Raw genomic sequence first — 27999 nt, 5'->3', positions numbered from 1 at the left:
TTTGAAAGAAGCAAACAAAGCTGGATAGAGAAAAATATGTTCACTTTATTAAGCACAACACCGAGCATGAAGCTGGAGGGCTTGGGAGCAGGAGAACTGGGATAGGATCAGGACGATACACCTGACTTTCAGGGACAGAAAGGGGGACAGAGGCAGGATGGGCCCTCCTGGCTTAGAGGAAAGGGGTCCGCCTTTGGCATATGTGGGGGCGTGGCCGGATGGAGAAGTTCTGGGGGCCCCACCCTGGATTCCTTCTGCCCCACCTTTGGAGGGTAGCCCTGCCTTGAGGCTGAGGTGGCAGGAAGGGATCCCAGGTGTTGTGGGTGAGTGCTGGAGGTTAGGACTGGAGCTGCCTGGCGCTCATGCGGGGCAGAAGCTGCAGTAGGGAGCCTGGTGTGGCCTCTGGCCGGGAGGCCAGGAGGCAGGAGCAAGCGTGAGCAGAGCGGGGACTCAGAGCAGAAGCTCTGTATGGCTTTGCTTGGAGAAGGTGGCACAGCCTGGCCAGCCCACGAAGCTTCTCACGAGAAACAAGACCCAGGCGAGCGCTATCTACGTACACTGTGCAGAGGATGGCTCACAGGGTGTGGGGCAGGCAGGTCAGAAACGCTGCTCCCCCCGCCCGCAGCTTCCTCCAAGCTTCGAGGAGCCTCCAGGCCTCGCCCCTCCTGGGCCTCCAGGTGGCTGCTGCTTCCGGCAAATGCTCCTGCCAGGCCCTGCGCCGCTGGCTCCGTCTCCTCCCTCTGTAGGTAGAGGCCAGGGCTGGGAGGGCAGAGAAGAGCTGAAGTCTCCTGCAAGACAAAGTGGTTTCAGGGTACAGTGGGGCTTTGTTCCTGGGGAGGAAGCCCTGCGCCCCCGACCCCAGGTCTGTCGGCCTCACCTGGACCACAGCCCCACACTCAGTGGCTCCAGGGATCACATGATGAGACAGGCCCCCGTCTGCCCTGCCCGGCAGTGGGAGCTGCCACTGGCTTTAACTGGCACCATGACCTCGGACTTGAAGTTCCTGCAGGGGGACAAAGCCCTGAGCTTCTGCGGTGGAAGGAGCTTGGGTGGGTGGGGCTAAGCCCTCTGTGCTGGTAGCATCAGGAGGCCCGGACAGCACAGGCTGGCCAGCGCCCACCCCAACACGGAGGCCCTGGAATCCCAGGGAATCCAGTGTGTTCCGCACATGTGCACTTCCTAGTTTTGTGCAGGCTGAGGAGGTAAACATGCTTCCCTCAACCCATTTTACAGACTGCAAACTAGAGGCATCCACCGGTGTGTCTGTCAGTGTCGCACAGCTGGTGGTGGGGACAGGGCTCTTCCCACCCTTCTCGCTGCCTTCGAGAGGCCTTTTCCCAGCCTTTTGAGTCCTGCCCCCTGCCCTTCCCAACTCGGCTGAGCAGGGCCAGGACGTGTCCTGCCGCAGGGACTTACTGTTTCCGGTTGGCCTTTCTGAGCAGCATGGGCTCGGAGCAGTAGGAGGACTTCCCTTTGCCCCCGATGCTCAGGCAGCTGGAGCAGCAGCCGCAGGGCCCGGAGGCCAGTGGGCCCTGCTGCATGGGCACCAGGCTGCTGCTGATGTGCAGGGAGCCGTTGACCAGGCAGTTGAGGGACCTGCCGCTGGGGGCCGCTGGCCGGGGGCCGGGCCTGCAGGGCAGCTGCACCAGTGTGGGGAGGGGCAGGCCTGGGTCGGGGGCCGGCACCTCGGTGACTGTGATTTCAGGGGAGCTGGGCCCGCTGGCTCCACAGGGCGGGGGCGGGGGTGGCCGGTGCTCAGCCTCGGGACGGCCGCCAGGGCTGTGCAGGTTCATGTGCAGCTTCCGCATGTGGTGCACCACGGCCGCCGCATTGAAGGCTTGCTGGGGAGGCACTGCGTGTCAGGGTCTGCACCCCAGCCCTCCCTCTCCTGGGCTTTCTTTGGTACTGGGAACTCAACATGGTGCCTTCACACTCAGTGACTTCCCCACCCAACCCCTTTATCACGTTTTGAGACAGTCTCCCTGTGTTGCCCAGGCTGGCCTGGAACGACAATCCTCCTGCCTCAGCCTACCCCGGGAGCTGGGATTACAGGTGTGCACCCCGCGCCTGGCCCCAGGTGGCCTCTTGAAACCAGTGTGGCCCTCCTCATGTTGGAGAGGGTGCAAGGAGTGGAAGGGATGCCCCAAGGGCAGCCCTCCCCCACCCCACCCAGCCTGCAGGCCCGGGCAGCTGCCCGCTGGGTGCAGCTCACCCGCCACTTGGTCTTGGCAAAGTTCTTCTGGATCTGAAGGCTGACCGAGGGGTAGATGTCCCGGTGCAGGGCCGCGTTGCCGCCAATCCTGTGGGTGCAGCAAGAGGCCCTGGCTGCCGGGCAGGCGCTGTGCACACAGCCTGCGTGGGCTGGGGCTGTGCCTCAGTCAGGTTAGAGCCGAGTGCAGCGCCCAGGGGAAGGAGCCCGCAGGGCGGCACTGGAGCAGGGTCCTCTGTCCCCCGGGCAGGCCACGTGGGCTTCTGCTTTGGCAAAACCATGCTTTGGGAGCAGGGTTGGCAGATATGGCCCGGGGGCAAATCCGCCCGCTGTCTGTTTCTCAAATGAGGTTCACTGGAATGGAGCTCTTTGCTGCCCAGTCAGGTCTGAGGCGGCTTCTGCGCCACAGCAGCAGGGCTGAGTAGTTGTCATGAGATGGCATGGCCAGCAAAGCCTCAAATATGCACACACAACCCTCTCCCGGCACAGTGGCCAGCCTTTCATGGCAGGGCTTAGGTGTCTCCCCGCCCTCTTGCTCAGACCTTGCGTGGAAGTAGACGCCGACTCCCCTGAAGCCTTTCCCAGTGAGGTCACTGGACGCCCGCTGCCCTCTCCCCTCCCAGACCCCAGTGACCCTAGACCCTTGCCGTGTGCACCGCTCGGGACATCGATGAGGCACCCAGAGAAGTGAGAGGCTTGGGCGCATGCATGCCTAGGAGCCCGTAGTCTGGGAGTGTGGGGTTGTTCCCCACGGTGGACCAGAGAAGCTGACGGTGAGCTCGTGAACTAATGAAGAGAGCCGGGAGGTCTGCGTGGACTGCAGGGGTCAGGGCTTCAGGGGAGGCAGGAGAGAGCTGGGTATATGCGGTGCGGAGCACAGGGAGGGGCAGCTGCAGCTCTGTGGGAACAGGGAAGCTGTTGGAAATCCTGGGCAATGCACCAGAGAGAGAGGGTCGGCCAGGCTGGGGAAGCTGGAGAGGCTGACGCTGTGCTAGGGGAGCTACTGCAAACCCCGAACTGGGTGGGGGCGGGCATGAAAAAAAGGTGTTTCATGATTTTATCCACCTGTTTTACCAATGGCTGCTTCGTGCTTGCTCCCAAACCCTTCATATGGAACAGGTTTTGATCTTAGAGTGAAATGCCGCTCGTAAGGACAGCAGAGAGGCTCCTTTGCACCAGGCCTGAGCGCTTCACCCCGTGGGGCCTGCGCCAGCCCCTGCCGTGTCGGCCGTGTCCGCCTGGCCCAGTGCCGTCTGCGTGGCCCTGGCAGCCACGAGGTGAGCCAGGCGTCACCGTTTCTCACTCACCAGGGGTGCCTCAGGGCCTTCTCACAGGTGTACCGCTCACTCGGGTCCTTCTCCAGCAGGTGGCAGATAAAATCCTTGGCTACGGGGAGATGAGAGGCAACAGCTAGGACCAGATTTCACAGCTGATGGAAATTCACTTCCGGACTGGTGGGTGGCAGTGAATGCATCTTTAGCTAATCTTCCAAAGAGGCAATTTTGAGAGTTTTAAAAAGAGAGGAACAAAAATCTAAGCCGCCTAACAACTTGCCATACGCCACCCAAGGAGAGCTGTGGGCAGCCTCTCCCACACAGTGCTGCAGGAGCCTTGGCGGTCACGGGTCACGAGGCGCCGTGTGCCTGCACCACGTGTGCCTGCATTTGCACCCGCGCCCGCGCCTGCGCACGGGCCAGTGCCAGCACATGGCACACGTGTGAGTGCCGACTGTCTTTCCACCGCCCCTGCTTGCCCACAAGGCGTGCGCTGTGCTGGTGTCTGACCCAGTCAGGCAGCTCCGGCCTGCAGCACTCCGCACCCCTGGGCTCTGCCCTCCTGGCCTCCCATCCAGCGCTCCCTGCCCCACCCGCTGTGGTTCAGCCTCTGGGCAGACAGCAGTGTGAACCTCAGACGCCAGTAATTCCTCTGCCTCCGAACCAGACTAGGACGGCTCTGCTCTCCCTGGCACCTTGTTCTTCGGGCTCCCAGGGGCTCTGAAGGGCCAGGACTGCCACCCTTTGCTCCCCACAGCCTTGGCCTTCAGCCTGTTACCTTGGCCTTCACAGCCACCACCCTACCTGACTCAGAAATGTCATCCCAGAACGGAGACTCGAACTCATAGTAGCCTTCTTTGATCTTCTCAAAAAGCTTAGACTCAGTCTCTTCGTAGAAAGGAGGGTAGCCACATAGCCTGCAGCGGGACAGGAAGGGTGGCGCTGAGCCACCCGTGCTCCCGCCAGCCTTTCTGCCCACCCGCTCTGCACACGGGCGGGCACTGAGGTCCCAGGCCAGCAGTGTGGCCAGGAGGTGGGCTGGGCCTGCTGCAGGAGGGGCGCAGGAGCTTTCCCTGAACCGGCTTCCGGAAGGCCCCGTGTGCCTGCTCCCTGTACTTTCTCCGACTCTCAGATGCTCTGTACAGAACATCTCAAAGAAGGATAGCAGAAAGCTGGGTGCAGTGGTGAATGCCTAGCACTCTGGGAGGAATCCCAGCCCTCTGGGAGGCTGAGGGAGGAGGATCTCAAGTCCCACTGGGCAATTTAGTGATGCAGACAGTCTGCACATGTGTGGGATAAATGCATGGGTGAGAATATCCTGCATAATCTGAGGAACAGAGAACTGAGTCCACATAAGGGGCAAGCATCTACTGGAAGATTATTCTCCCCAAAGCAGGAATTGCTGTACGTGCGGCGGCTGGTGGGCTAGGACAGGGCCAGCTGGGAGTGGCTTTGCCTTGGTCTGAGGTCAGCAGGGGAGGAGGCAGAGATGGAGCAGCGGGTCCCCTGTTTCCAGCTGGCTTCTCAGCACATCTGTGTGCAGCAGCCGGGTGGGTGCAGGCCAGGGAGGCCCAGGAGGCTGCGCAAGGGCACGTGCAGAGCTCCACTCTGACTTGGTGGACAGCAGGACCAGGAAGCTCTGGGGCCGGGGGTGCCAAGGCAGGAATGGGGAAGAAGGAGCAAGCAGGCCGAGGTTACTCACAGGATGTAGGTGATGACGCCGATGGACCAGCAGTCCACAGCCTTGCTGTAGGGCTTCTGGGCCAGCACTTCCGGAGCTGTGGCAGACGGATGGCAGAGTCAGGGCTGGGGGCTGGGGGAGCAGGTGCCCAGGAGCCCAAGGGGACAGGGTGGGCCGCGGCACGGCAGTGTTTCTGTGGACTGAGACTCCCCGAGGGCCGCATCCAAGAGACCAAGTCTTTCTGTGAGAGAGATGGTGACTTTTCCATGGACCGCTCCGCCCTGGGTCAGGCTGGGATCCCCAGTGCTGGCGCCCCCTATGGGACTGAGCACTCTCAGGTGGGCCTGTCTCCCCCTCAGACGGGGTCCCCAGGCAAGGGCTGTGCCTGTCCCTTCAGACTAGAGCTCCAGGCCGAACTCCCCCCAGACTCTGGGTCCCTTCTTCAGTGGAAGCTTAGCCTGTCACAGCCTCCACGGGAGCCCGGGCAGCAGGCAGCGGCCTCGGTGTCCCGCAGACACCCAGCCCTGTACCCACTGCAGCTCCTTCCCGAGAGCCGAAGGGCTCCCTCTCTGCCTTGGGCGCTGCTTCCCACTCCCGACCCCACACAGGTGGTGCCTGGCCAGGGGAAAGGGGTGCAGCCAATGGCCTGGGGTTCAGCTTGCTGCCTGGGCGCAGACCTCTCACAGGCCCTGCCCGCTCCTGCCTTGCCGGGAACCAACAGGGCTGCTCAGGTGGGACGCCCGCCTCTGCCAGGTCTCTGGGTGCTGCCTGGGGGGACTTGAGGGTCTGTACCCAGGCGCCACACAGCTGGGGGCCCCGCGACACCCCTGAGAGAGGATCTGGGCCTGCGGTCTTGTCTTCTGCAGCGACTGAGGCAGAGTCCTCTGCAGGGGCCACGGAGGAAGTGCGGTGGTACTCGTGGCCCTAAGCCTCCTAGGCGGACATGCTGCCTGGATAACTTGTGACACTGAGTCCCTCTCCTCAGCCTCCGTCCTGGGAGGGATGCTGAGCTCTCTCCTGTGCCCGCACTCACCCACATAGCCTGGGGTCCCGCACGCCGTGGACATGACCCCACTGTGCTCCATCTTGGACAGACCGAAGTCTGTGATCATGATCTTCGAGTTCTCCTCAGGGGTGAGGTAGAGCAGGTTCTCCGGCTGAGGGAGGAGGGAGCCCGTGCCCGCCTGCAGTGAGTCCCTTCCTGCCCCTGACAGAGCTTTCAGGGCGCAGAGCCCTGGCTCCTGCTCATCTTCTGCCCCCTGCCCGCCCCTCGCTCCTGCACCCAGCACTCTGGGGCTCTTGTACGGCCTTGCTGTGGCTCAGCCCGTGACCCCTCCTGTGTGACAGCCATGCCAGGACCATCTGTTTTGAGGGAACCAACCCTGGGTTAACGGTCTCTGCACTCACCAAAGCCTGTGGTGATGCCAGGGAGCATGCAACCGTCATAAGCATTTGCTGCCCTTGACTCGACTGTGGCTGGGTTCAGAAATGGGGGGATTATTTGATACCCCTACGGGGTAAGGCCCAGTGAAAGGTTCAGGAAAAGCTAAGGCGCAGATTAACTGCCTGTTCAGTGCCCCAGGCCATTTCAGGAGTGGGGGGGGCAGAAGAGGCCTGGGGAGTCCAGCTGGGCCAAGCCTCGCATGCCTTGAGGCCTCCTGAGGATCATGATTCGTTTGCCACCCTGCACCCCTGCCCTGGCACCTTCAAGTCTCTGTGCACGATGCCGTTCTCGTGCAGGTACTTCACTGCCGACAGGACCTGCCGGATCACCAGGCTGGCGTCCCTCTCCGTGTAGACACCTCGCTCCAGGATCCGGTCAAAGAGCTCCCCGCCGGAAACACTGTGGGCACAGGAAGGAGGTCCTTAATTCAAGCTGTGGAAATGCACACGCGTTTGTCCCGCAGCCATGAGGATGCCGGAGGCCTGGCCAGGCAGGTGCCCAGGGACTGTGGCCTCGGAGTGCCTCCTCCAGGGCCTGGGATGCGATGGCAGGGAGCCCCGCCTGGGACGGAGCAGGACCTGCCTCTGGAAGCTTCTTCTACAAAGGTGGATGCCTCTGTTTGGGGCTGCATCGGGGCCAGCAATCCCTGGACACGAAGCAGGGTGGACTGCTGGTATCAGGGCTTCTTTTGTTCCTCTGGGGGGCTGGACTTACGGAGAGGAGTGCAGGGCGTTTTGAGACTCACATGGCATAGGTCTCAGGGTCAGCCGAGCGTAAGACAGTCTGACCCCAGCCCTTGACTACCAGCTACACTACATTTGCCTGGAAGTTTCTCAGTCAGTACTGGGACGCCAGAGTGGCAGAGAGGGAATGAGGTGCTTAGACCTGAGTTAGCCATGGCAGCTCTGAGGAATCAGCCCATCGGCAGAGATGGGAGAGCAGTGTGGGCGTGGGAGTGTTCACATGTGGGAGTGTGCACGCGTGCTCTGCACAGATGCCTCACGGACCCAAGGCTGAGCACCCAAGGCTAAGTTCTCAGGAGTGCTGACCAACACATACAACAGTCACAACCAGGCAGAACCCTTATTTCGCTGTGACAATGACACGAGCCTTTCTAATGAAGCCTCACTCTGTCCTGCAGATGAACACACACGACCGCAGCCTGCTTTCAACTTAGGGACAGCCTTTCTTTGATGGAACTGAAATCTATCCATGTGTGGTTTCTGCTCCTACAGCACTTGCCCGCTGCAGTGATGTTAATACATTTACTATCCAGGCAACGGACACTGACGTCAAAACAGACCCAGGTCATGGTGCCAGCAAAGGGGTCTGGGGGCTGGCTGGTGTATGTCTGGCGTTACCCCTGCAGCTGCTGAGCAGTGGGGACATCCCAGAAGGTCCCAGGAGAAAGTGGAGCAGCAAGAGGGCAGACAGCTGCTTGTCCGGCTGTAGGGGATATTTAACAACTGCAAGCCTGTACTGGTTTATAGCAACTCAGGAAGCAGCCTGTGTCCCCTCTCTGGCCACAAAGAATACACGCATGGCCCGAAGCATGCTGACCCTAAATGGACTCAGCCTGAACTAATTCTTGGTTTTTGTCTGTTGCCATCCTTCCTTCACGCTGACAACCCCCTGGGCCTCCCTGGCCCGCAGGCCCCTGGGAGGAGGTGGGCCCCCCTCCACTTACAGCTGCATGACCAGGTAGTAGTGAGTGCTGCTTTCGTAGATGTCCTCCAGCGTCACAATGTTCTCGTGCTTGATCCTGGGCAGAAGTAAGTGTCACAGTGAAAGAATGCAGAGCCAGCCCGAAGCTCCTGTGGGACACTTTGGATGGATGGCAATCTTTAGGAAGACTGGGTCCCTGGGAGCCTGGCTAATGGGTAGGCTGTCGCCAAATGATCCCAGAGAAAAGATCCCGGAGGGTGTTCAACCCACATCTATCAAAGGAATTAGTGACCATCCTGCTCTCAGGAAGCATTTCATAGTTACTCCGGGAATTTCATTAAACTTGGGAAAGCTGGAAGAGCTGGGGTGTAGCTGGTGACACAGCGTGTCTAGGCTGTGTGGGGTCTTGGTCTGAGCCTCAGCACCACAATAAGAACAGACAAAGAAACAAAGCCCCGAGGAAGGCTGAGGGACTCCCCAGCCTTCGCTTATTCTACACAAGTGGGTATGCCGATCTCTTGCAGAAACACTGCAGGAAGAAAGTCTAGCTGAGCTCCCTCTCGGGTAACCATGAAAAAAGTATTGAAAACTTACAATTCTAGGATATTGTGAAAAACAAGGGAGATGCTTATTTTCTGTGGGATGATTTAAATCAGCGGTTCTCAACGGCGGGGAGGGGGCTCTTGCTCCTTAGGGGACATTCGGCAATGTCTGGAGGGATTTTTGACAGTTACTCTTGGAGCCTTGGGTGCTACTGGAGGCAGAAATGCGGCCAGACACCAGGCAATGCTCAGGAAAGCCCAGCGTCACGAAGATGGAGCAGCCCAGTGTCACTGTGCTGGTCAGGATCCCCTGCCTGAGGTCATCCTGTGTCACCCGCAGAGCCTGAGTCTCGCACAGGGATGGCACCAGCGGAAGACATGGCTTCCCAGGTCACTGCGGAGCAGAAACATCTCCAGGAAGTTTTACCAACAGTTATACAACACAGGGACTAAGAATTTAGACTAAGCCAACTGGTTCCGGGTTCAGACCCAGCTCAGGCGCTCACTCATTGGGAAAGTTTAGGTGGCTTTCTCAAAGCTTCTAAGCTCACTTTCCTCATAAGAAAAGTAGCTCTCTCTCATAGGGCTAAACCAGGATTAAAAGAGACAGCACTTTACAAATGCTTGCTACAGTGCCTGGGGAATAGCCAACACATCGCAGTAGCTGTCCAATGTTGGACACTTGGAAAACCGACCATAGCTGTGGTTGATCGATTCAACTATACTCATAGGCCACAGAAATTTATTAATTATTCATTCTCTGAACGAATATTCACTGAGTATACCACAGTCTGTGCTCAGTACTTCACAGTCTCTCCCTGGAGCACGGCTCTGTCTTCAGCACCCTACGAGACGCCTCCCTACAAAGACAAGTGGACACCTATCTTCCATGTGTCCCTGCCGGTTTCTGTCCATTTCCCACAATCTACCCTTTTTGTTCTTCCTAAGAGATGGTATCACGCCCCGCTTATTGGAAGTGTGCTCAGTCTCAGGGTAATTGTTGATACATTTCTTTTCTATCTTCTTACTGGCCAACCCCTAACCCAGACACTCCTTTCCACAATGCTTCTTGGAACGGCTGTCTGGGCTCCGTGTAATCCTGCCACTGCCTCTGCCTGTTTCCTCACCCCGTGCCTGGCCTATTGTGACAGCCTTGTAATAGGTCTCCTACCCTCTCCGCTGGTCTCCTCCAATCTGTCTCCACCATGCTCAAGGGGTGGCTCGCAAATACCAATCCATTACAAGTCCCGTTTAAAGTCCTCTGATGACTTCTCTTTGCCCATAGAAAAGAGCCAACATCCTTTATCATGGCACTAAGATCCTTTGTGCTCAGGCCCTTTTCACATTTCAGTTTCATCTCCCATCTTTGACGCTGCTCACTCCAAGCTCGGGGGCTTCCAGCTCCCATTTCCCTTAGCAGCCTCTGCACTTCCACGGTGACGTCAACTTTGTGCTGCTCTCAGCCCGAACTCCCTCTCTGCACTGCCCCTCCGGCTCCCACAAACTTCTACTCACCCACCAAGGTCCTCCTGCTCTGAAAATACGCCTGCTCTCCTAGGCCACTCCCGGACTCCCCACTGCGCTCTCTCCCATCAGGTGGGTTGGAGCTGGCAAGGCCTCCGCCGGGAAGGTGTGAGCTCTGACTGAGGGTCGGGACCTGTCTGCTCCATCCTTGTGGGCCTGACCCAGTAGGTGCTGAGCATACCTTGTGCAGCCAGGAGTTCCACAAGGGCTCTTTGTAGGTCTCACTGCCCACGTTGGGGGGTCTGTTGGTGTCCACCCTGCTGGTCAGGGTGCTGAGCCTATGTTTGCTTTGGACGAAGCTGAGGCCAACTCCAAGTCTTATGCTGCTTCCTTCTTATTGACGCTGCCTGACGGCCACCTGACTTCTTCCTTGGAGTTGATCACTCTCTAGCCCATGTCACAACCCGGCTGTGCGAATGCTTCAGCCTGGACAGCTGACTGGCCACCCTGACCGGCAGCTTGGCCTGGGGAGCAGCGCCCCGGAGGGCATGGCCGGCTCGGACTTCCTGAGGTCATCTGTGAAGGTCGCGACCCACCCGAGACCCACTCACTTCTTCAACACAGCGATCTCGTTCTCCAGGCTGCTGTCCCGGAAGGCAGGCGACTTCTTGATGCACTTCAGGGCGAAGAGCTTCCCGGTCACCCTCTGCTTCACCAGGAACACTTCTGAGAACGCTCCTCTGGGGAAGGACGCCAAGACGGAACTTAGCTCTGGCGGGGTAGAGAACATTCTGGAAGCAGGACGGCAGGGCGGGTGCAGGAAGGAATTCCCGCTGGGACGGCTGTGTGGTGGCCAGGCCTGTCTGACGGGCCAGGGTGCTCTTTCCTCCACCCATCCCGGGGGAAGGAAGCAATCTGACCTGCAGTCAGGGGTGAGGCAAGTGCTTTCCTGCTCTTAGAGTTTGGGGCAACTCTCAGACACTCTGCTTCGGCTGCCGAGATTTCCCTATTAAAGAGGGGCCGCTGCAGAGGCCACTCCCAGCATGGCGGCCCCCTGGAGTGGCAGGGCAGAGGCATAGGGAGAGGCTCAGGCGCAGCCTGTGGGTTTTGGATGCTGATAATCATCCTGAACCAACTTTCAGGGCACAAGGCGACCCAGCACCTGCATTCATGCGTGGGACCCGAAAGGCCTCCAGCAGGGCCTAGCAGCCTCTGGGGCAGGCTGTCCACAGACAGAGCAGACGGAACCTGGCAGAGCAGCATGTGAGCCAGGGTGCAGGCCATGCCCATTGTTCGTGTCAGACCCTCAAAGCCGCTTGACTCCTGTGCATTCACTTTCCTCATCTGCACAGTGGGAATGTGGACTGTCTGTGATTCCTAAGGTTGGTTGTTTAGAAGAAGGAGCCAAAACATGTAAATGCTTAAAAGTGTTACTGACATCTATCAAAACCAAATGCACTAGATGGTTTCATTGCTGCTGCCAACTAAGCGGTACAAGGAGCAGACAGAGTACAAATGAGAAGGAGGAGCCATCCACTCGCTGCCCTCTGGGTCTTCTAGAAGAAAGGTTAGGGCGGTTAAGCCTTGGACTTTAAAATCCACATTAGACAACAGGTGGCCTTTTTTGGTCTGGGTCCCCCAACTTGAGGCAGAGCCCCTCAGAGCCTTCAGAGCCCGGCCTACGCATCCCCTGGAGGATCATCTCTTCCCCCAGGGTCTCCTGGGCACCCATGGAGCCTTAGACACGGGAGACGAAAAAGTGAGTGCGTTTCCACGCCGAGGAGCCTCTAGATTGGGAGGAGCCCAGGCAAGTAGGCAGTGAGGACTGGATTTGAAAACGGCCAGGAGATGGTCCCCTGCATGCTTGGTGAGCTGCCGGGACCTCGCTGTCAGGCGCTGGGCTGGGAATTGCTAGCTCAGCAGTCTGTGACCCAGAGGCCGGAGAAGAACGGCGAACCGTGAGGCCACGGAGCACGGGTGCTGGCTACAGCGGCCTGCGGGTGTGCTGGGCAGGCTGTGCCCTGCCGGTGCCAGCAGAGGCCACTCACCTGGAAGACCCCGCTCCTGAACGTACTCATGGGCCATCGCGAGGGAAGGCCGCTTCTGCCTTGGTCTGCACACAGTGACCATTTAGGACAGCCACGGGACACACGCGTGGCTCTTTGACTGAAGAGTAGCTTTGAGCTCAGTTTTAAGGGAGGAAAAACCAAGGTGTGGGGCAGCGGGTAGGAAGGGCCGGCCTGGCTTGTGAAACCTGAGGCGGGAATAGCAGCAGTGATTGTGCCAGCTCCTGTGCCACTCGCGTGGGGAAAGCGCTCAACATGCCTTTAAGGGGTGGATGAATGGATGAGAAATTTGGGCTCGGGTCAGTTGTGTGTTCTGTTTTAGACTTTGCTTTCCTAATCTATACAATAACAGCCGACTATGTGGCCTCAGAGAGCCCTTCCAGCATGGCATACGGAGGCCACTGCCAGAGCCCTCCCTGTCTCCCGCCACTCCGATGGTCTGCTGGTTTCAAAGCTGACACCTCCTCTGATGTCAGATGAGTGCTTTCAGTTCTCATGAATGTGAGGATACCGTTCACACTGCCCTGCCTGTTAATGGGGCCCCCTAGAGTTGTGCATTTATAGCCATTTGAGAGGGTGTTACTGTTCTGCCCGGGCCGCTTTGTCACATACTGTGTGTTGCGGGCAGAGAGGGAGTGGACCAGAGGGCCTAACCCTGCCACTGCCAAGGTGTGGGGCAGAGAGCTGTGAGGAGCACCAGAGGCAGCATGGACCAGAGGCGAGACAAGCAGGGCCTGCGAGCCAGCAGTGCTCCATGCGGTAGGACCTGGTCGCACTTCCTGCTGTGAAGAGCTCTCCACTCTTGAGGCTACAGGTGAACACTTGCTCCAGGGCGGGGAAGGAGCAGGCCTGGGGCTTGAGTGGCGGACGGATCCTCGCTATGGACTGCTTTTGCTCCCGCTGTGGCTCCCCAGCGTTGAATAAAAGCCCGCCCTGGTGACTGCTTCAGAGGACCCGAGGACCAGCAAGAAAAGACCCCTGCCTCAGGGTCCACTGCGTCCTGCTGAGGGGCTGCCTGCTCTCCCCAGCTGCCCTCCTGGACCGCACGTCACCCTGGTAACCAGGCTGGCCTGGGCCCTGCCTCCCTCCTGAGCACACAGAGGCCGTGCGCGGCCCAGGGGGCTGCCTCCTCCTTGGCCTGTGCAGCCCTCACTGCAGGCCGCTGTGCCTGGGCAGCGCCAGCCCTTCCAGCATGGCAGGCTTGGGACCAGGTGCCATCCTGGTGTCTTGGGTCCGGTTGGACTCGTAGATACGGACCCGAGGCTCAGGTGGCCGCTGTCGGAGGGGGGTGAACAATTGGGCTGGGTATGCTGCTGTTCACCTACTGTTTTGCTCTTTCAGCTTTTCCTTATGTTTCAACATTTTCACAGCTAGAGACGGGGCAGCAGGCTCTCCGGGACCCGGCTGTCCCTCTAGGTTCAGGCCTGTATGCTGCGGGCTTCACGGAGCGTCACAAGGTGGAGGAGGAGGAGGATGTGTCTGGCTCCTCGAAGCCCAAGGCGGGCGTCAAAGCAGACAGTGGGCACCGCCTGTCAGCCGCTTCCTTCTTCCTGCTTGGGGTGAACTTAGCAAACCACTCCCGATCCACTCAGAGGCTGGCCCTCCTGCCAAAACCCTCTCTCTGCCACTCTGTCTTGGCAGAGGCCTTTCGCTGATGACCAGTGTTCCGGTCTCCTCCCTCTGTGCGGGTGGAGAGCAGAGGCCTCCTCGCACCGTGCCCTGCTCCTCTGTGTCTGCCACGAGGTCCCCAGCCCCAGCCAGGGCTGGCGGAGAAAAGCCTGCCTGCAGGCACGGCCGGTGGCCCACTCCTCCCCGCCAGGCCCTACTAGCACCTACACTTAGCTGACCATGGACCAGAGAGGCAGCCTCGAGGGGAGGCCTGGCTGCAGGCAGCCGCAGCTCTGGACAGGCTGTCTCAGGCCTGTGGGCCTCGGGGCCGCTGTCAGGGGCCCCAGAGACACCATAGGCTGTGGGAGACCGGAAGTGGCAGCTGCAGTGCAGCTCTCTATGGCAGAAAATGGGGCCGGCCTGGGCACGGATGGGGGATGAAGAAGCAGGGCAGGAGCCTCAGAAGCGGCCCTAGTTGCGCCCAGGGCAAGAATTTGAAAGTGGGCACACCGCTGAAGCAGAGTGGTGCCACTTGGCTGGCACCAGAGGGCACAGAACCTTTGGGAAGGGGCTGGGATCCCTGGGGCGGGGCCTCCCCAGCCCGTCCACCTCAGGTCCCCAGAGCCAGGCTGGCCGGACTTACGACCCCAGCACCTCCATGAAGATGAAGGTCTTCCGGATGTTGGTGGTCTGCTTCTTCCAGGAGCTGCAGTCCTCTTCTGCCTTCCGACCCATCGCCTCCAGAGTTGAAGCTGCTGGGGTCGCTTTGTTGGAGGGAGGAGAAAAATAAAGGTCTGAGCAACGAATTTTAATTTCTGAGTAATATGAGAACAGGTTGCAAAAGAATCTAAAATTCCTCACTTATGTAAAGGCCAGAAGTAAGGACTGGGGACAAAACCTGGACAACCGGCAAAAGGAAGTCTTTTCCCCATTTATAAACTATGCGTGTGCGTGCGTGTGTGCGTGAGTGTGTGTGTGTGGGGGGGGATTGGACTGAGCTACACCCCAGTCCTTTGAATTGTAATTTTATTGTGTGTGAGGCAGGCTCTTGCACGATTGCCCAGGCTGGGCTCCAACCTGCCACCCCCCGCCTCAGCCTTCCGCAGTGCTGGGGGCTGCTGGGCACCCCCACACCCAGCCCCGTCTGCTTTTGAAAGTACCCAGGACACATTTCTTCGACTGTTTGCTGCATCACGTCTCGCTGCATGCACCAGAGTCGGAGCCCGAAGTGGAAGCCCACCGTGTCAGTGGGGAGACTGCGTGTGCAGACTCACAGGGGCACGCCCACCCTGGGGTGTGAGCAGGGCGTCTGCTGTCCCCAGGCCCCCCGAGCCGCCGACCTCTCTTGTGGTGTCACAGCGCTGCCCGGCCCCTTTGTCCTGTCTCTGAGTCCCCTGCCCTGTGAGGCTGAACAGACGCGCTTTGTTTCCTCTGCCGCTCCGTCTGACGAAGGGCAAAGCCCTAAGTGAACTGCGTCCTAACTCTGTGTCAGAGTTCTGGGGTTACCATGTTCTTCTTCTTCTTAATTAATTATTAATTTAGTGGCACAGGGGATTAAACCTGGACCTCTGCACTGAGCTACATCTCCAGCCCTTTTGCATTTTTTATTCTGAGACACTAAAGGCCTCGCTAAATCCCTGAGTTGCTCAGGTTGGGCTCCAAGTTGTCATTCTCCTGCCTTGGCTTCCCAGAGTGCTGGGGTCACAGGTGTGCACCGCCCCACCCAGCTGGGAGCCACCATCTGCTTTGACAGTCAATATCGGCTGGGCCCAGGGCTGGGTACGTGTCAAGAGACAACTTCTTGGGGCTGCAGGTGAAGGAGACAGGCAGTGAGCTGTCACATGTGCGCGGTCAGAAGTGTGGGTGTGGAAAGACACTAACGGGGGCGCCAGGAAGGCCTCCCACACGGCCAGTCAGTCTGCGGCAGTGTGCAGAGGTGCGTCCCACAGAAGGAAGGACATCCGGGCTCGGGCTCCTGGGCCCCGGAGAAGGGTGCAGGCGAGCAGCTGCGGGAGCCCTGCTCGTGCAGGAGAGGACGGGGCTGGGGTGGTGGTGCCTGTGGGGGCCTGCGGCTCTGGCAGCGCATCTGGGGCTTCCCAGCTTCCTGAGGTCCCACATGCTTGGAGCAGTGTGGCCTGGGGTGGGCGCTAGAGGCTCTGCTGTCTGGAGGCAGCAGAGGAGCCACTGCAGACCTCCCTCCGCCCGAGCCTGGCTGGTGACACTTCTCCGGGAGCCGCCTGGGACGGCCACGAGGAACCTGCCTGCTTTGGCCGTTGGCCTCTCCAGGTTAGAGGGGCCCCAGGGACAGAGTCTCCCCCTGGACACGGGCAGCTGGGCAGGGGTCGGCACAGGTGGACACGTGGCGAGCACTCAGCGCACTGGCTCCCCTGCTGGGCCGCGGGAGGACGCTGCTCTAGCGGCCCACCGCCTCGCTGGCGGATCTGCACTTGCTGTTCCTTCTGCCTATCTCTCTTAAATAGCTTTAAAAACAGTATTCTTAGCTGAAGCGAGGCCGTAGCAAACATCTTTCCCGCCCACCTGCCTCCCATACACCGAATCCTAACCATGTCGCTTCATCACGAGTGCCGCGTCGGCTCAGGAGCCTGCTCTGAACACACACCTGCCAGTGGCTGTTTTTCCGGCACTGGGGATTGAACCCAGGGCTTTCGCACTGACCTGTGTCTCAGCCGCTTTGTATATTTTATTTTTGAGACAGGATCTTGTGGAGGGGCTATGCTGCCTAAGCTGGGGTCAAACTAGAGTTCTTCCTGTCTCAGCTTCCCAGCTGCTCCTGGCTCTTTGGCCCCAGCCCCATGCTGGTGTGGAGAACTGCAGGAGTCCCAGAGGGCGGCCCTGTCCCCTGCCCATATCCTGCGTCTTCTGTGGAAACACTCTCCTCAGTCCTCTCTTGACTTCTGCACCCTGGGCCTTTGTAGAGCAGAAGAAAACAACCCTGAGAAGCTGAAGCTGCTGCAGTGCTCTCCTTCACTTCCGGGCACTCTGCTGCTCGCTCTGCCTCCAGCAGCGGCTTCTCCTGGGCCTCGGGTTCTGGGTCACAGGGCTCCAGGAGGGAGGCTCTCAGGTTGTCCAGTAGCTCTCCCTCCTTCAACACGCTTACTGAGTTCCTCCCGTGGCCAGGACTGAGTCCAGACATCCGGTGACAGGCCTGCCCTGAGAGGGCTGCAGTCCAGCTGCGAGGCCAGCGCAGTGTGCACCCAGGGCCGGACCTGCCTCTGCGCGGAGTTGGGGTCGGGGTCTGATGCACAGCAGCTCACCCACACCCAAGTTGGCCAGGCTGTCGGGGGGCCCCGCAGAGGCCTGGGGAGGGGGACCGGGAGGTGGGTGGGGCTTCCTGACCCGTTCAGCTCGGGGAGGCTGTCACGCGCTGGCTTGAGGCCGGGCCCTGGCACAGCCCGGAGAGCCAGAGGGCCGCAGGGCAGCGTCGCCTCCCCCTGTCCCTCACTTCCGGGTGGGATAAGCACTGCCGACCACCCTACCAGAGCCAGGCGTCCCGGTGACCCGCCCCCGGGCGGCCTCGGCAGTCTGCAGTCCCCGCTGCTGTCTCCGCACCCCTGCCCCCTCCCCAGTGCCCCACTGAGGCGACTTCCTGGTGACTCCTAGCCCCTGGGGGGACTGCAGCTGGGCCGGAGCCTGCGGAGCAGATGCCTCTCCCTGGAGGGCAGGCCTTGTGCTTTGGCTGCAGCTCCCCAGGGCAGCGCTGTCCCTGCTCTGGAGGCCCGCGGGTCCCGGCAGCGCCCGGCACTACTGAGGTGCTGCTGACACTGGGTGAGGCAGGAGCCCGGAGGCTGGCACCCCAAGGCTCCTCCACACCGCCCTCTCCTCTGTGCCAGGCTCCTCTGCTGCCATCACATAATTCAGTCTGTACGCACCTCCCAAGGCCTGGCTGCCTGGACCTTCTTTGGACCCTCAGTCCTGCCCGTCCGTAATGTGGCCCCCTACCAGAGCCGCGAGGAGCCTGCTCTGAGGTGCTTATTGCGGAACCGGGTACCCTCCTGTTACAGTGTCCCAAGGATCACCTTACAATCCAAACGTGTCCAGTGTGATCCGGTCCAGATGTGTACAAGGCAGGAGCAGTCGCGGCCTCATAGTCGGGCAAGGACAAACGGAGGCTGGCGGGGCAGCAAGGTGAGCACCTCGGGGCACGCTGGAAGGCTGCGCCCCAGGGAGAAGCTCAGTCCGCCCGGGAAGGGTCCTCCGCGCCTCCTGGATGCGATGCTCCCTGATAGGGGTGAGAGTCACTGGCCAGGGGGTGGCGTCCCCACTTCCCGAGCTGGCCTGGCTCCTGGGGCGGAGAAGAATCAGGCCAGACTGCTTCCCACTCTGCTCCAGGCCCATTCTCATTCCCCCAGCCTGCAGCCTGGGAGGAAGGTTGCTGGCAGGATTGGCTTCAGTAAGACCAGGCTCTGCCTCCCAGCCGGGCTCCCAGAACCATGGAAATCGGCACTTTGGGGATGACTGTGAAGCGAAGGGCTAATGCAGGGAGTTTCCGTGCCTGGGTCAGATCTCCTGAGCCCTGGCCACTCTGGCCTGGAGGACACCACAGAGAAGCCAAGCTTAGGCTCCAAGGGCCACTCCATGTGTCCGAATTTCCACCCTCTTCTTAGTGAAGGGATGAACTGGACCGATCAGCATGCCCTGAAGTCTGTTGGATCGCAGCTCCTGGAGGGCCCTCCGTGGACCGGGTGGCTTTGCCTCTCTCTTGGAGATCCATGACCCACTTGTTGAAGGCCGTGTAACCTGGCATTGCCCAACTTCAGCAGATGATGAAACTTCCCCTTTCAGCATGCTAGCGGCCCGTGGAGCCCGGCTCCATAGCGGACTCCTCTGGAGTGCAGGCCGGCCATCTGGCTCGCTTTGGGCTCACCTTTTGCAAGCGTGTATGGCACCAGGTCTGCTGCCTGCAGTCCCGCTACGCTCATAGTGTCCTGGGGACATTCTGTGCAGCCGGCAGGATGGTACCAGCTCGTGGGACAAAACACTGGCTCAGCAGGTGGCCAGAACCAGGCCTGGCGCATGCGCCCTGAGACAGCACAGAGGAACTAGGGGACCTGGCCCCTCCCGGCCGCCGCTAGTCCCCATTCCAGGGCCTCGGTTATTTCTGCTCCCAAATTGACTGAGGAAGAAGGCTTTTCATTGCCACCTGCAGTTTATTTTAGGTGCAAACCCACATTTAAGAGTAAGCACGTCACTCCTGCTGCTGTAACAAGCCGGAACTCGTGCGTGCCTTGCAGAGGAGGGGAAAAGCATTGTCTGGAGCCGCACTGGTGGCTGAGGGCCACGCACAGGATCAGGGAGACAGCAGCTATGCCGGGCCTCTTAGCCATACTGGCCTCAGTTTCCTCATCTGCAGAGCGGGAATGATGATCCCTGTTCTACCTCTAGCTGCCCCTTTGAGGTGGAAACCATCAAAGAGCATGAAAGGGTTTGCAGCCTCCACAGAGCCAAGCAGTGGGCCCGTGTGACAGGGACATGACCTAAACGTCCAGCACTGGTGGGAGAGCAGGGGACAAGGACAGTTTAGACCAGGGGAGCAGGACAGGAGGCACGCAGGACCCAGGTCCTATGCCTCTTGCCACGTGAGCATCCACCTCATGGAGATGCTACAGTGCTGAAAGACATATTATTTTCATGTATCAGGGCCCAAGTGCAGCTATCTGCTCCTCCAGCAGGAACCGGGGCTCTGTCGCAGCCCAGAGGGACCCACGGGCCTCTTGAGTGGGGTGGACTGGTCTCAGCCAGCCCCTTGCCAGGGGGTCCTGAGCCTGACGCTGTTGCTTAGCCTGGCCCGTGGACTGTGGGTCACTCCTGCTGAATGCCACAGTCATGCACTTCCCAGGGCCGGGGGTGGACAGCAGCTCTGTATGGAGAGGCCAGAGGACTCAGCCGGAGCTCTGAAGCCCTGTAACCCCAGCCTCCCTCTGTGCCCTGGGCGTGACCCTCGTGAGCGGCACCCCAGCACAGCCCTGGGCCCGGCTTGCTGTCCTGCTTGCTGGCCCGCCCGGCCCAGGCCCCTGGCTGCTGACCAGGCTTGCGCCTGCCTGCAGTTGTAGCACCAGGCAGCACCTCCTCCCCTCTCATTCATGCTGCGGCTCATTCACTCCCCGCCAGGTCTGGCAGCTGCGCGGGGCCTCACTGGCTTGCGCTCCGCTCCTCTCGTGTGGCAGTGTATTTCTGGGCCGTGTGCGTGTGTGGCAGGGAGAGGGAGCGGGGAGGCGCTGCATCTCAGAGCGGGCTGCCCGTTCCTTCCAGCCTGGAGGTGCTGCGGCCACAGACCCGAAGCACAGGGTGGGGCCCAGGCTGGGGACTCGGCCTGTCCCAGGAGCCACCTTTCAGGGTAAAGCCACCTCTAGTGGAGGTATGGAGAAAGCGCCCCAGACGAAGTGGCAGGAAGTGACTGAGGGGCGGGAAGCCCCAGTCCCTCTGACGCCCACACTGGCTCTGTCAAGGGGCTTCGCAGCCTGTTGCATCTTTTTGGCAGTGGTTGCTGGGGAGTCAGCTGTACCCGCTTAGCTTCCCTGTGACGCTGTCTTGCAGTCTGACACCTGATTGATCCCGGAACATTCAGGATGTCCAGCAATGAGGCTGGGGACCCACGTCCACTGCCTGAGCCTCTCCTGGTTCCAGTTCAAACCTTTCCTCACTCAGACCCCAGGCTTTTCCCAAAGTTTTTGCCCCATTTTAACACAATACACACACACACACACACACACATGAGCACACGCACACATGCATACATGCATGCATGCACACACAAAGTAGCTATCTGCATCATCATGGAAAGGTCACTGAATTTACCAGAAGACCTGGGTTCAGACGCTACCACCCTCCAACAGCCAGCATCCAGCTTTGCAAGCCCAGACAGTGAAGGGAATGCCAGGAGCCTCTGTGACCGCTTGTACACAAGGGGAAGTAACCAGCGCCCTCCCGCTGTCCGATGGTCCTTAAGATGACAATTGCGAGCACAGGGCGCACTGTAAGGTGTGAAGCAGGCATTACTAAGCACTGTGTTATGGCCTGTTTCCACGGGGGTCTTGTTCTCCGCCTTGCTTAAGTGGGCAGTGGAAGGCAAGGCTCCGGCTCTGCCACCCCGGACCTGCTCCACCGTCCTCACACTGCCCAGAGATTTTCCCCACTGCCAGCTTCTCTTGTTCTGGAGCTAGAGGCTGGCCAGGCACACAGCGCAGCCAGACTGGCTCCAGCGCGGGCAGCCGCCTCGGGAACCTGGGGGTTAATGTGCATGCGTCAAAGTTACGTGGAGAGAAGCAGCCACAGCGCGGGTGGGTGGGGGTGCTGGTGAATGCAGACCTCCGTTTGACATCTTTACCAGAGCACTGGACTGGGGCAGTTTAAGGGCTCCAGGGAGGCGGACGTGCCCGGGAGGGAAGCCGCTGTCTGTGACCCACACCGAGGCCCAGGCTGGTGCAGGGCCCAGGCTCTTTACAGCTCTCCCTTTGCCCACTGTGTCCCAACCCTGCCACCACCCCGGCGTGGGGCAGAGCCCGGCTGCCTGCTGGACAGATGGGGTCAGGGCTGGGCCGGGAGGGGTGAGCCGAGAGAAGTGGAGAGCGCAGTGCTGACCCCTGCTCCCCCAGCCCAGAGGGCACCGGCTTCCTGCAGTGACACCCGGAGCACGGTCGGTGGCTGCCCAGACCCCTTTTGGCTACAGCTCACCCTTGAGACAGGGCAGTCGGGCTGGAATGAATGCCCAAGTCGCTCAGGAAGCGCTGCTGCTCAGCTGCTCTCGGGGCAGGAGGGCCTCTTGCTAGGGAAGGAAAGAAGTGAATTTGCCTTACCCAGGGATTCGGAGGAATCAGGAGCCCAAGAAGCAAGCTCCAGGTGCTGGGTCTCCGGCTCCTACAGGTCTGTGAGGATTAGCTGCTCCAGTGCTTAACAATAAGCCCGATTAAAGGGGAGGAGTGCAGGGGTTTTCTTCCCCAGGACTGTAACCAGGCAGCCTTAAAGGGGAGTAAGAGAAGCTCAGTGGCTTGCTTGGCTCCTTCGTCCCTCTGTGCTGCTCTCCCTCCCAGGGAGCTGAATCAGAGAAATGCTTGTTCCAGAGGAGCCCTTTGATGCCAAGAGGTGTACGTGTGTGCACGTGCATGCGCGTGCGTTGTATGTGTGTAACTGTGTTTGCATTGATGTGTGTGATGGAAAGAAAAAAAGAATGGAAAAAAATCGAAGTATAGGTTTCCCCCAGACCTGAATGGAGTGACACAGAAAGCCGAGAAACTTTCCCGGCTGGCCTTCCTCGGCTGGCTCCCCTAGCCACTCGGTTGCGAGACCGCAGGATGTCACTGCTGCTGGGTGTCCTCGGTGTCTCTTCCGCGGTGGACAGAGAAGCCCCAGGCCGGATGGCCCTGCTCAGTACCTCGGTGGGTCCCTTCCTCCAGAGGCACAGCCTTCCGGCCCGGCTCCCATCCTGCGTCGGTCCCAGCACACCAGGCTCCCGAGGCCATTCCCGCTCTGCGACCCTCTGCTGCCCCGTCCTCATCTCTGGGTCCTGCCCCAACCAGGCCCAGTGGTCTCCATCTCAGCTTCTCTAGAGTTGACACCAGTGTGCAGTGTCTATGTGCATCCACAAACAAGCCTGGGTGTGGTGTGGCCAATTTAAAGCCCCTTCTCGCTGTCCAGCACCGGATCAGAGACCCTGCATCTTGCCCGTGCTCGCTACGTCACTGTCTTCCAGGTCCACACAGCTAATCTGATTTTTAAGTGTGCCTTTCATTTTATATCATTTTACGCTTTTTGAATAAGTCACCATTCATATGGGTTGGCGTAAGAGCCCCGTGAGAAGGCATAGACCGAAGCGTGTCACCCTAGCCCACTCCTCATCTGTCTCTTGCCCTTGGCTTTGACCTCTACAGGTGGCCACTGTGCTTCGTTCCTCCTTCATCACCATGATATTCCCTTATGGAGGTGCAAACACATAAGAATGTTTGCACGGCGGCCTTTCTTACGTGAAGGTGGTGAGGAGATGCTGCCCATTATAGTTTCGTCTACAGTCTCCCTTCAGGCCTTCGTGTCTCTCCTGGGCACTGATCCCATGCAATAAGCTCCCCTTGGGGCCTGGGGACATGCTGCAGCTGGGTAGTTGAAGTGGCTCTGGAGAGGACTTTGAGGTTGGACTCCCACCTTTCATGGACGGGATGTCTCGCCATCTAGGTACCTAATTAACTGCCCTCAGTTTTCCTGTGTGCGGCATGGGATCGGTGCTGAACTCATTCCTACACTAGTTGGGTCAGTGAAACACAACGCAGTTGCTTAGAGCAGAGACGGGTGCATGGTGAGCACTCAGCGGACGGTAGCTGCGATTGCCCTCTCTGCTACGGTTTGTGTGTGTTGTTGTTTTTTTGGTACTGGGGATGGAACTCGGGACCTTGCGCTTTCGAGGCAGGCGCCGTGCTAGGTTTGAATATGTGTGTCTGTGGCAGCTATCTTGATGGCACGTCACCTTGATTGGCTGTGGAATCTGCCCTGGGGACTGGGAGCACTCTTCCAAGTGTCTGGCTGGGTCATGAGGCTGCTCCCTTGCCCCCTTCCCTCTGGCACTCTTCCCCTGCCCTGCTTGCTGCCTGCCATGAGCTAAGCAGCTTTGCTCCATGACACCCTTCTGCCATGAGTTTTCCTTGCAGTCCACTAACCATGGACTGAATTCCCCTAAAACATGAGCCAAATGAAACCTGTCCTCAAGTCGTGGGTGTCAGGCATTGTGTCCAGCAGCAACGACGAAGCTGACATTACAAGGCCACCACCCAAATTCACACACTGAAACAGAATCGCCAAAGTGATTTCGGTGTTGGGGGTGCTGAAGCTATGAGAGTGAGCCCCTCATGGCTGGCCTTTGCGGTCCCATGGGAGAGGCCTGGGAGCAGCCTTCTCCCTTCCACCGTGTGAGCATGGGAGGAAGTGTGTGAGCCTGAAGTGAGCGCACCAGGCACGGTAGGCCAGTGTTTGACCTTGGACTTCCAGCCTCCAAAGCTAAGCAGTGTATGTCTGTGGTCTCTAAGCTGCCCTGTTCACTGTCTTTTGTTAGAGCAGCCCAAACAGACCAAAGCCCTTGCCAGTTCAGCTTCCGCTCTTGCTAGAATTAGCTCAATAAAACATTGCTTTTACTTCCAACGTTGCCTAACAGGACAAATCCAAATCACTGGAGATACTCCACTGGCACAAGATTTCCCCAACCCCAACCCACTGGACTCTGGGCTGTGTAGCAATCGAGACACTGACCTCTAAAGGGCATTTGTTACAAAGTTCCCGAGCCCCGTTTATTCTGATTTGCCGGTGCAGAGTGCGCTTCCTGCCTCTGTCAGAGGAAAAACTACAGATTTAAAAAACCAAAGAAAACTCCACCTCACCCAGGAAGCTGTGATTTGGGATCGTCCCCAAACCTTTCATCTACAGCTCTCCTTGGGTGGGTGGGGGGGTGGGTGTGTGTGTGGGTGTGTGTGTGTGTGTGTGTGTGTGTGTGTGTGTCCCCGCATCTCCTAGTCTTTATTTTTCCTTTTGTGGTATGGGGTGAGCCCAGAGCCTTTGGACAGAGCTACATGCCCCGTCCTTTCTATTTTGAGTCAGAGTCTGCCTAAGTTTCCCAGGCTGGTTTAGTAAGATCAAACTTGTGATCCTCCTACCTCAGTCGCCCAGAGTGCTGGGATTTCAGGCTGCACCACCATGCCAGGCTGAATCTCCTTCGTTCTTAATCTTTTTCTGCCTTGAAATCTAGTTTGCTTCCACTTCAGTTTCCCTCCTTGAATCCAGAGTTCTTTAAGGGCAGGGACTCTGCCTGTTTTCCTTCCCTCTTCTCCCAGTCCTACTGTGCCAGGCATGTAGATGCTTATTTGGATCTGATTGGCCCTCGGAAGTGAAAAGAACTTTGAGATTCATTATAATTTAAAAAGTTTGACCTGCTAGTGATTGCTGTACATGGTGAGTACTAAGTGCTGACTCTTACTCGTATTGACAACAAACTAGGGCATATTAGCGTTAACTTCCCAGGTTTCCTGGATGGAGCGTCCCTGACCGGCCGCTCAGCTCTTCCTGTGTCAACGCTGGCCTTTATCACAGCCGGAGGCAGCCATGCAAAGCCCACGGGTGTTTGCACGTGAGGGAGCCCGTCTCTGAGGTAGCTAATTTCTGCCTGTTTGAAGCCTTCCCCAGCGCACCTGTGATGAACTAATTCTGTAAAATTTTCATCAGCTGCTGACTGTGCCCTAGGCACCGGGGTAGGAAGCCAGCCCAGCTCTGTGTCCCAGCACAAGGATCAGCCAGTTCTGCTCTCTAAAAGACACTCTGGTGATGGCTGAGTTGGCCCAGGAAGTGCTGTTATCCCCAGCCCTCTGCAATCCTCTCTGCTCCTTCTCCCTCCCTGCACTCTGCTGGCCTGGGTGAGTCACAGAGCCAGGAACAGCTCCTTTGGGGGAGGCAGGAATAGGTTCAGAAGGCGCTGGGCCCGAGGAGGATGCACTCTGCCTCTGCAGTCAGCAGGCAGGCCTCACGCGTTCCAGGGGCTCGGAGCAGAGCAGAGCACCCATTGTTCGAGCCAGGGGTGACTACAGAAAGGAAGGCGCATGCATGTGGGAAGGCTCCCCAGGAGGTGGGCGAGCTCGCAAAAACACGTGTGCACGCACGCACGCACAGACGCGTCAGCTCTGCCTGGCTGAGATTCCCTTAATGCCCTCGTCTTTATATTTTCCTCGGTCAACCATTCAACCGGCTATTTATTAAAACATCAACCACATGCTCCAAAGAGAGCAAGACTAAAACATGGGAAACAGCAGCAGGCGTCCAGGCCTCAGCGACCCGCCCCAGGGCTGTTAGCCCCTGCTGCCTCAGAGACGGGGCCACGGGCTGCGGCCAGCTGGAGACGTCAGGCAGGGCTGCAGAAAAACCAGACTCAGTGCTGGGGCGTAAGGAAGAGGGGGCCCAGAGTTGGGAGGTGAAGGGGAGGCTGGGGTGGGATTAGGAAAAGCAGAGGTTGGAGTGAATGGAGCCTGCACTGGAAATGCGGAGCCACTTTGCAGGGTGGTGGGAGACAAGGCGGGATGGCAGGGAGTCCGCAGCCCGGATGAGGCTCTGAGCTGAACTCAGAGGGAAGCAGAGACCTGCAGAGTCACCGCAGAGTCTGGGGCTGGGGACACTTGAGCTGGAACGGCAGGAGGGAAGCGTTTTAGCCTGAGCAGGGATGGCAGGAGTGAAGAGGAGAAAGCCGTGCCATGAGGCAGGCTGGCAGCATGTGTTTGGCCCCCGGCACGCGGAACAGCGCTGAGCCTGAGCAGATCTCCCGCCCCACTCACGGGCGACACTGGCAGAGGGAGAAGCGCCCACCAGGACCCAACTCCACAGTGCACATCTGATCACCCTCCCATAAACAAAACAGGGGTCCCTTACAGGCGGAGGGAAAAGGGAGGCGTGCTCACGAGGACAGAGGAGTGGATTCTCACCTCACTTTGGTCCTGAACTGTCTTTTACACTTAATTAGATCTCCAGGTTGCACTATTTGGACAACCAGTGATGAGACATGATGACCTTCCAGGAAGAAAAAGGAAGGGAGAGAAAATCAGAAGAATTAGCTACGTGGGGAGTCAGAGAAACAAAAGATCAGCATGTGTAAAGGCCCTGGGGTAGAAAGGAGCCATGCAGTTGAAGCGGTAGGAACACCACCAGGGAGAGCATGTGGAGAGTAGCCCGTTGTGGCTGGTGAGACAGGAAGGGGAGCAGATCGTGCAAGGCTGTGGAGGAAGGATAGGAAGGATGGCGAGGGGGGAGAGGCCACCGAGGGGCGAAGGTCCCCTCCACGATAAAACATTTCCGCCCGCAGGTTGGGCAGTGGGAGCGGGGAGTCCGCTGATCAGCGTGTGGGGCGGAGGCTGAGGGGTGGAAGGGTGGGTTGTGGAAAGGTGCCAGACCTGCCAGTCGGTGTTTATTTATTTTAACTCTGAGATGCCCGGAGCAAGAGCTCGGTGCTCCCAAGAACAGCGTTTCCCCCGCCCCGCCCCGCCCATTTCTCTGGGTGACCCTGCGTCCCCTCCCCAAGCCCTTCCGGTGGCCGCGGTTCTCACCCCTCTGAGCAGCCTCGCTGCGCTGGAACTTGGGGGTCCCGTCAGGGCTCCCCCATGACAGCTCCCGGGACTGGACTTCCTCACCTCCACAGGTCTGCGCTCGGCGGGAAGCCTGCTCCCCCCGGGCCTGGAGAGGGAAGGCAGCGGGGCCCAGGGCCGGGGCCTGGGCCTCGGGAGCAGGAGGGCGCCATGCGCGAGGACCGCGGGCTTCCGCCAGGCTGCTGCCCACTTCGCCGGGGTTGCGTCGCAGGTCCCACTCCTTCAGAGACCGGCAGAGCTGGGCTCGCTTCTCCAGCTGCTCCCGGGGAGGGAGGCGCCAGCTTTCCCGCCTGGACTTCCGGTCTCCTCCCCTTCCCGAGCCCCCGAGCCTCCATGCCCTTCCGAGACGTCCTGTCCAGGCCCTCGGCCTTGGAGCCGGCAGGTGATCTGCCAGGCCGGGCTCCTGCGCTCCATCCCCTGCTGTGCTCCCTGTGTCTGTGTAGAGCTCCGCGTCACCCCTGTCGCCCGAAGGCCCTTTCTCACCGGGCCCCAGCCTTGGTGCTCGCTGGTGCAGGGTAAACTCCGTCACCCGCGGCGTTCGGTTTTTGCCTCTGACCTCGCTGCCACTTCCTGCGTGGGAACCACTTCCAGTGCACCGCAGAGCCGCAGCGTCCTCCTGCTCTGCACGTGGTTTCCAGCCAGAGCTAGCAGCCACCCTCCAAGGTCACACGTGTGACCTTGAAAAGCCAGCAGGAGGGCGTCTAGGGCAGCGAGTGGTCGTGAGAGTTACTTGCCTTATTCTGACTGTCTTGGTGACTACAAAGCATTCGATTGAACAGTTTGGTTTTAGACTCCTTTTTCCATGTCTTCTCAATCTTGTAGGGAATAAGCAAGTAATGAGGGGATGGAAGACGATACCGGGTCCGCAGTGAGGAGCTGCGCCCGTGGCATGGTGTCTCCCGCAGCCTGAACGAGGCCCGGGCCCGGGCCC

At 59.3% G+C, this 27999-nt stretch overlaps 1 protein-coding gene and 1 long non-coding RNA gene across 5 annotated transcripts; both read right to left on the bottom strand.

Annotated features, from left to right (window-relative positions):
- Positions 1-27: 27 nt before the first annotated feature.
- On the bottom strand, positions 28-22027 carry Camk1g (calcium/calmodulin dependent protein kinase IG). 4 transcript variants are annotated; one of them, XM_087194016.1, is made up of 14 exons: positions 21768-22027; positions 17991-18193; positions 13671-14717; positions 10891-11019; positions 8296-8370; positions 6869-7007; positions 6198-6321; positions 5186-5261; positions 4288-4400; positions 3517-3595; positions 2213-2300; positions 1417-1841; positions 878-1003; positions 28-788 (listed from the first exon to the last, which is right to left on the bottom strand). In XM_087194016.1, the coding sequence occupies exons 5-13, from the start codon at positions 8301-8303 to the stop codon at positions 913-915; spliced, it is 1143 nt and encodes a 380-aa protein (XP_087050142.1). In that variant the 5' UTR covers positions 8304-8370; positions 10891-11019; positions 13671-14717; positions 17991-18193; positions 21768-22027; the 3' UTR covers positions 28-788; positions 878-912. The 4 variants fall into 4 exon arrangements, with proteins under 4 accessions (XP_087050142.1, XP_012934099.1, XP_087050143.1 ...); XM_013078645.3 differs by having other exon boundaries at positions 14597-14717; positions 21768-22026; XM_087194017.1 differs by lacking the exon at positions 17991-18193.
- A 3644-nt stretch (positions 22028-25671) lies between these two features.
- Positions 25672-26836, bottom strand: LOC110345328 (uncharacterized). The gene is made up of 2 exons (XR_015444282.1): positions 26412-26836; positions 25672-26113 (listed from the first exon to the last, which is right to left on the bottom strand). It is a non-coding gene; the product is annotated as an uncharacterized LOC110345328 (long non-coding RNA).
- Positions 26837-27999: the final 1163 nt, after the last annotated feature.

The sequence above is a fragment of the Heterocephalus glaber genome, unplaced genomic scaffold (genome assembly GCF_053883595.1).
Source record: "Heterocephalus glaber isolate CG9 unplaced genomic scaffold, H.glaber_assembly_v1.0 deba00001600, whole genome shotgun sequence".
Lineage (NCBI taxonomy): Eukaryota > Metazoa > Chordata > Mammalia > Rodentia > Bathyergidae > Heterocephalus > Heterocephalus glaber.
Note: the sequence above shows the minus strand (reverse complement) of the source record. Positions and strands in the feature narration are given on the sequence as shown.

Excerpts from the sequence above, each read along its gene's own strand:
- Camk1g (XM_013078645.3), bottom strand. The coding sequence starts at position 14,688 with ATGGGTCGGAAGGCAGAAGAGGACTGCAGCTCCTGGAAGAAGCAGACC. Across the intron at positions 7,008-8,295 it reads TACTACCTGGTCATGCAGCT|TGTTTCCGGCGGGGAGCTCT; the intron begins GTAAGTGGAGGG and ends CTGTGCCCACAG. Across the intron at positions 4,401-5,185 it reads GGCGTCATCACCTACATCCT|GCTATGTGGCTACCCTCCTT; the intron begins GTGAGTAACCTC and ends GTCCCGCTGCAG.